The 7452-nt window shown below is 41.3% G+C and overlaps 1 protein-coding gene across 1 annotated transcript; it reads left to right on the plus strand.

The window, feature by feature from the left end:
• Positions 1 to 492: 492 nt before the first annotated feature.
• On the plus strand, positions 493 to 7113 carry NXT2 (nuclear transport factor 2 like export factor 2). The gene is made up of 4 exons (XM_034781947.1): positions 493 to 650; positions 1366 to 1452; positions 2685 to 2829; positions 3580 to 7113. The coding sequence occupies exons 1-4, from the start codon at positions 636 to 638 to the stop codon at positions 3756 to 3758; spliced, it is 426 nt and encodes a 141-aa protein (XP_034637838.1). The 5' UTR covers positions 493 to 635; the 3' UTR covers positions 3759 to 7113.
• The last annotated feature ends 339 nt before the right edge of the window (positions 7114 to 7452 follow it).

The following is a 7452-nucleotide window of genomic DNA, read 5'->3' on the forward strand; positions in this document are numbered from 1 at the left end:
TTCTCATCTCAGTGGAGCCCAGATCTTTCCCCCCTTCGCTTAAATGCTTCAGCATCTTTCTGTCGCCAGGATGCAGCCTCTGCATTAACTCTGTGCAACTCCCGGACTCTGCGCCCAGTTCTGCGCTGTGCTGTGTGTGCACGGAGCTGCGCGCCGCGCAGAGACAGTGGGAACCGGATCCTCCGGCGGGGTACTGGTCGTGGCGCTGCTGAAGCCAGGGGCCGGATATCCATCTGGCCTTGTCGTGGCGCTGACAGCTGGGAAGGGGGAGGAAGGCTCGTGGGAGCACGTGGGGGCTGCCTACTCCACCCCAACGGCCGGCCCCGCCCCTCTCCTCCTCGCGCCACGGTCCCGCCACCTGCACCTGAAGCCCTGCCCAGTGCCCCCATCACCGGACTCACGACGCATGCGCGGAGGTTGCCCCCCCCCCCTAGCTGTGGAAGCCCGCGGCCCTGCTGCGAGTTGCTCACCGGAAGGAGTTGTGCGTTGGACCGCAGCGCGGCCGGAAGGGGGACGCTGGTTTGGCGGGACACATCCGCTTTCTTTTGATCGCCGAGGTCTGAGCCTGGCAGAGAGCTGCTCCCGCCTTGTCCTCTGCGGCGGGTCTGGGCCGGGGCTTCCCTTTCGCTGCCTGTATGGCCGCCGCCGTGGTGAGTCCGCGGGCGAGCTGGAGCGCGGGGCCTGAGCCACGGGGGAGGGGGACGGAGGCAGCTCGCCTTCCATGAGGGAGCCGGGGCCCGGGGACTGCGTGTAGGGTGGGGGAGGGGTGCCCCCTCGGGCCAGTCGCCGCGCGGCCCTGCGCGCCTCGGGCTCCCGGAACTCGGGCCATGGCCACGAAATGTGCCGTGCCCCTGAGCGAGACTAGCCGAGCACTGGCAGAGGGCAGCACGGGCCCTGCCCCGAGCAGCCGGAATCGGCACTGAGAGGTGGGGGCGGGGGGGGATTGATCTGCAGGGTGTAAATGCGCCTGGGGGAGAAAAATGACAAGATTGTTGGGGGGGGGGGAGAGCAGGGGAGGGGTAACTGGGAGTCATTGGGTGAAATGTCCAGGGGAACTTAATTGGAATGTTAAAACTAACAGGCCATTTCTCGTTCGAGATCAGTTTGACTCTGGATCAGCCTGCAAGGGAGTCCCTGGAATTCACGGGGTTTGAAAGCCCTGTCGTGTATGCCATAGGAAACAGTTCAGCATTAGCTCTGGGGGAGAGCGGTGGTAGGGTAACAGGATGTTTCCATTTTGGAATCTCATTTTGTTACTGTACATATTAATTTACTTGCGGGAGAAACTGCTCATAGAATTTTATCAAACCAACTGTTTTACATTGCTTTATGTAACTGTGAGGGTTTTGCTGCTGTTGTTTCCAGAACTTTAAAACTCATGTGGATCAGACTTGTAGAGCTGCTGAAGAGTTTGTCAACATTTACTATGAAACGATGGATAAAAGAAGAAGGGTAGGTAGATCCCTAACAAGATTCAGTTGTTATCCCCTTGTCACTTTTGTGTGTTCTTCCATTGTCAGACTGATCCCCCTATATACTTCGAGACTTCTGGGAGTTAGCTACCTTCGAGACTTCTGGGAGTTAGCTACCACCCATATTATCATTACTGGCAGAGTCCAGATCTCAGTGTGTCTTCTGATCTGCTCTATGAAGTATCCTTCAAGGTACTATCTAAATTAGGGATTTTAAATTTTTTTTCATTGTGTGAGGTGCTTCTAAAGCGTGTCTCAGATCCCTTCACAACCATGATCCTATTTGTCTCTTTATCTCTTCCTTTGGCAGCTACAGTGCAGAGTAAATTTGAATATATACAGTTAAAATCAGTTGTATTAGTTTGCTTTTTCAGAACATCTCATCTCTGATCTCATGAATTAGTAAGATTCCTTTCTCCTAACCTCCTAAGCTAGCAGTGTCCCTTCATTATAATTGAGTTTGGGTATCTCTAGAAATGACTGAGGAAGAGAAAGCGGTACCAGCATCTTATGATCAGGAAATGCTCCATGGACCGCAGTTGAAGAATTGCTGATCTGAATGCTTTTTCATGCACTTGTTTAATATGGTGGTATTTATGGATCTCTAGATGAGTATGCGTGATAGAGATAGCAAGAGGTCAACATAGACCCTTCTTTAAGGTTTGTATTATAGAGCTCAGGCACCGGCCTGCTTCCTCAGACATGCTATGCTGTGTTCTTTTGTAACTTTCTAGTGGCCCTTGTTTATATGCATGTTAATTTTATTCAGATGACACTTCCCTATGTTCTTTTTCTTAATGGGGAATACTTTGGAGATGAAAACTTACAGCAGAGATGTGACAATGTACTTTGCTTTGGCTATGCTGGGAAGTGCTTCAATTCCATCCCTTCCTCCTACAGGAAACAGCTGAAGAACCTGATCAGTGTCTATCTTAAGTACTAAGGCACATTGTTACTTAACAAAATAAGTTACGAAGAAACATACATTCATTTTGTGTAGTAGCTTCAATTTTTGATCAAGGACGATAGTTACTAATGGAAGCCAATGTTTGAGTAGGACACTTCAGTCAGTTCTGTATGAAGGAGAATCTAATATGTGCAATACTGTTTTAATTCTTCTGATCATATGAATGTGTTTCCCATATTGGCAACAAGTGGCTTGATTTTTAATAATGGATTTTTTTTCCAAACGTGTTCTCATAATCCCTTTAGGTGTTGGCTAGACTCTATTTGGACAAAGCAACATTAATTTGGAATGGTAATGCAGTGTCTGGACAAGAAGCACTGAAAGAATTTTTTGAAATGTTGCCATCTAGTGAATTCCAAGTTAATATGTTAGACTGCCAACCTGTTCATGGTAAGGTTATTTTATAATTCAGGGTGTTGGTTTTTTTTATATAATTGTAGAAAGTGAACAACAAATGTGAACAACAGATGTAATAAATATTGATTGATGTGGCTCTTAGAACAAGGTAAAGAAAAGACCTGATGGCTGAAATGTAGGGCTATTTTTAAATAAAGGGGAGTAATGGGAGGGTGACTACTTAAAACTGTACAGTAGAATTTATTAAACTTCCTCTTTAAGAACTCTTACTCAGATATAACCTTGATATCTTCATGCACTAAAGCAGTTACTCTTAATGTATTAAACTAACTTCAAGAGAATTTTAACCTCTACCTGGCACTGTAACTTAAATCACAGGATTTGGGAACTTCAACAGCTGAGTCAAGAGAAAGGGGGTGGGTCAGCTTTTGTGGCCTGCATCATGCGGGAGGTCAGACTAGATGATCATACTGGTCCCTTCTGACCTTAAAGTCTATGAGTCTATAAGTAACATAAACAGTGAAAGTTAAAAAAAATCATTAAAAAGCAACATTTGTTAATGAACAAGTTACCATAGGTGTTTCTGTTAGTAACAATACAACATAAAAATCAGTTTAACACACATACTCTTCCAACTATTTGCTAAAAAACCCACAGCTGTGACTTGTATGGAAATGATTAGTAGTTAAGTAGACACTCTGGCATTTCACATAAGCAGTTGAGGTGATGGGAAATTGTGCATAACTGTTTTATTCTTTTACATCTTTCATTCTCTTTGTGAAGAGCAAGCTACTCAAAGCCAGACAACAGTCCTTGTAGTGACATGTGGGAGAGTAAAATTCGAAGGCAACAAGCAACGTTACTTCACCCAGAATTTCTTACTGACAGCACAAGCTACACCTACCAGCACAGTGTGGAAGATTGCAAGTGACTGCTTCCGCTTCCAGGATTGGGCCAGTTAATGGGGACTGAGAGGTGATTGCTTTCCCTCTTCATTGCGTGACTTTAGCTCTCTGGACAGTCATTCTCTAAACGTGGAAGACCTTTATCCCTCACTTAGTGTGCCGTTCGTTCTGGAAGTACTGCAGATCTGTGTTGTGCTAGTCCTAGTGGCCATGGACTTAATGGCAAATGTATTTTTGAAATGGAAGAAGTTTGCTCAAGTTACTTGGGCCCCTGTGAAATATTTAAGGCAGTGAGCCAGAGGACTTAACCGTTCCTGAAGTTTGTGTTAGTGATTCTCTCATGTAATGTTGAAATCATTCCTGTAAATGCCTTACATACAACTATCCTGCTGCTCCAGGAACTTTTTCAATAATATTGAATGCTAAAATCTCCACTACTTGGACACTGAATCCCTTCATACAGATGTGCAATCATTTCAGCTTAGAAACACCATCTTTGAAGCAGATACCCACGACAGTGAGAAATGGAGTTAGTTGCTCATATGTGACCTATATATGAAACTTAGAACTGCTTATTTTGAGCCTTGAGCTTGATCTGGCAATCATTAGAGTTCTTTTTTCCAATAAGAGTGACAACATCAAAGTAACTTCTCATATAATAGATGGGAGAGATCCCACTTGGAGTTGTAGTGTCACCAATGAATTACATGGTTTGGGGGATGGGGGAATAAAGGGATTGGCAAATACAGTCATACTTTCTGCTTCCTCTCTGAAAATTGAAAATATAACTTTTGAACATGTGTAAACTCTCAAAAAATCATCTGTTGTAAAGCCAATGTTTTTAGTGTCCTTGATGTACAAGGAATACAACACTTACCAGGTTTCCCCTTTGGCTTAACCCTGTTAATATTTGGTTATGATCACTTATGTAGATCTAGGTCCACACTAACAGCTCTGTTGAATGCAAAGGGAAAGGATAACCATATTAAGCTGATTTGAGAAGCTGCTTCCCTTTCTTTGGAAGTCTTGGAGTATAAGCTACATATCAGTCATCTGTTTTCTGTATCTAGTAATTTCATTATTACAACGAAGCACAACATACTTATTTTATTGCAACTTTTTCTCCTTTTTTGAATTTGCAAGCTTTTACCCCATCAGTCTGAAACATTATAATAGGAAAGTGGCATTGAAATTGTATATATAATATGGTAGTCATCTCTTTAGTGCAGTTGTTCAGAGTAGATACTTTGACTACTGTGGTCCCAGAAGGATATTAACCTCTCTACGTGAGAGAATTTTATCTTCCTTCGATCCGCAGTTAATGCACAACTTTCATTTGTCTTTCTCCTGTTTGGTTTTTATTATGGGTTTCTCAGAATATGTTTACCTTCATTTGCTATACTCTTGGTTCTATTTTTAATTTTTTTTTTTATTGTTTTAAAGTTTAGAGGGTAGCTTGCTTTCTTAACCCAAATTAACGCTTTAGATCTCAGAATGGCAGCACTTTGTGTTCAGACTGCTAATCTAAGTTGAGCAAATTAAAAGGATAGAAATCTAGTCACGTAGTAAGTACTTGAAAACACACACTCTGCTTGTAAGTAAAAATATATTCGACAGTAACTTGTATATCTGATCTTAATTTCATCCTGACGGATGTTTAGACAATTCACAAGGATGTTACCTTTATACTGGGTAACAACTCATTTTATTCCTTAAATCAGAAAACAGAAAATAAACCATATTTTAAAAACTTATGTATACTTAACATATGTTTTAACAAATAATGGTATAAGTTGATATAAAGACGAAATGGTTGGCTGCACCAGTATTTCCAGGTTTCCAGCAATATTTATATCATTAGGCTGGCAAATTTGTAATATATTGGCCAACTCTCGTAAATGGAAAATTTTCTATAGTTAAAGTCTGAAATGGTCTCTCTAAAGTCTTTGCTCAAGAAACTGCTTCCTCTGTTTTCCTTCTTTTGAGAAAACAGGAATCTAAAAATGGCGTAAGGACTACAAAACTGTTTTAAGTTGTAGCTATTGTAAATGTATTGCGATCTGTGTGCATAGTGGGGGAAAGATTGACCTTTTTAACTGTGTAATGTTACCTTGCAATAATGTTGGGAGGTTTTCATATCTTTTCTACCAGATCAAAAGAACAATTAACATTGAAGTTACCTGCTAATTAAATAGCATTGTTGAACTGTGGTGGTGTTGTATTATGGTTACAACTCACTGTTTCTTACACTAGGAATATGAATTTCATCTGTATAACATTTATGGGTGAAATTCCAGCACTGGGCTTCTGAATTATGAAGACATTCAGTCTTCAGAACACAATATTCTTATACCAAACAAACACATTTATACTCAAGTAAATATTTATTTAAAATTATTGGGATGACACCTTAAATCTTAAATTAGCATGTTCAATTGTCTAAGACTTTCTGCCACAACAATGGAAGTTTTAGATGTAGATGTAGACATTCTATACATTCTGTTCAGATGGAAACAGGTTTGGGCTTTAAGTATGGCTGGTGCTCTATTTGAAGCATAATTTAGTATGTGCACAAACTAACCTAGTTGTTCAAGCTCTGCCTTCCATTGTGTTAATTTCACAGTTGGAAGTGGATCTTGGCTGTTGCTAGCATGGATTTTTGTGGAAGTGATGATCTTCCACACTGTTCTTCCTGCTTCCCTTCCCTTGTTACTACACCTTCAGTAGAGCCATAATAAGGTTTGGCTTTGGCAGTTATTGATGATTATGTCTCTTTAGCTGGAGGTGATCTGCCTTAAAGAAAAGAGGCGTGCTCAGGCTGCCATAATTGCCTGCTAACCAAAATTCTTGATTTTCTTAATACTTGTACAAAATCATAAGAACTAAACTGCATAGAAGTCCAAACACTCTGATGCTTTCCCTTGCTATTAAAATAGTAAATTCTGGGCATGTAGCAAAGCAGTAATACAAAATCAAGGTGAAAAGCTAAGCAAATGCAAATCCTAATATCATCTTCTGGCACTTGACAATTGGATAGACCTATTTTGCCTATCTTGTATTGCCTCCATTAGTCAGTTTTGTTTTGTCATTCTAGTTATGTTGTTTTGCTCTTTTTAGCATGCCACAAATAATTGAAAATGCTCAGTGCTGCCATTTCTTGGAGGGAAGTATTTTGTCTTCAAAGGCTAGCGTAGGTAACGCTTGTTATCTGATGAGACTTCTGAGTATATAAAGAAGTGATGCTTTTTTAACATCAAAATAGCTTTCCACAAACTTGAATGTTTTATAATCTTTTGCAACTGTTTATGGCCTCTTGTAAGGGTGTCACTTAAAAAAATTGCTTGATCTGGTATTTTATTTTTATTACAAGTTTTCATAGTGTTTTCTTACTATATTAAAGTTCAGGAAATAACATTTGGCTCTTCAACTTTGCTGTTTGGGTTTTGGCATTCAGTTACATATGTTCTAACTATTGCCACCATATGGTACTCAAATGTCTCAGAACAGAGGCCACCAGTGTGCATGCTCCTTGATAGTGGTGGTGGTCTCTCCTGTGATGAGAAAAATGAACTGATGCTGGCAACTGATTCCACAGTCATGTGCATCAGTAGGAGAGTATTGCAGCATAATAGAGGTAAATGATACTTGAGAGGGCAGAAGTAAAATCTCTGGGGAATGTGGCAGTTCCCTTGGACAACATTCACGGAAGTTTACATCACCATTCAACAAATGCTATTAGCCAGGACGGGTA

The sequence above is a fragment of the Trachemys scripta genome, chromosome 9 (assembly GCF_013100865.1).
Source record: "Trachemys scripta elegans isolate TJP31775 chromosome 9, CAS_Tse_1.0, whole genome shotgun sequence".
Lineage (NCBI taxonomy): Eukaryota > Metazoa > Chordata > Testudines > Emydidae > Trachemys > Trachemys scripta.

Bases quoted from the DNA above. Each gene is read 5' to 3' on its own strand.
- NXT2 (XM_034781947.1), top strand. The intron at 1,453-2,684 runs GTAGGTAGATCC...TAATCCCTTTAG, and splicing joins CGATGGATAAAAGAAGAAGG to GTGTTGGCTAGACTCTATTT. The intron at 2,830-3,579 runs GTAAGGTTATTT...CTCTTTGTGAAG, and splicing joins AGACTGCCAACCTGTTCATG to AGCAAGCTACTCAAAGCCAG.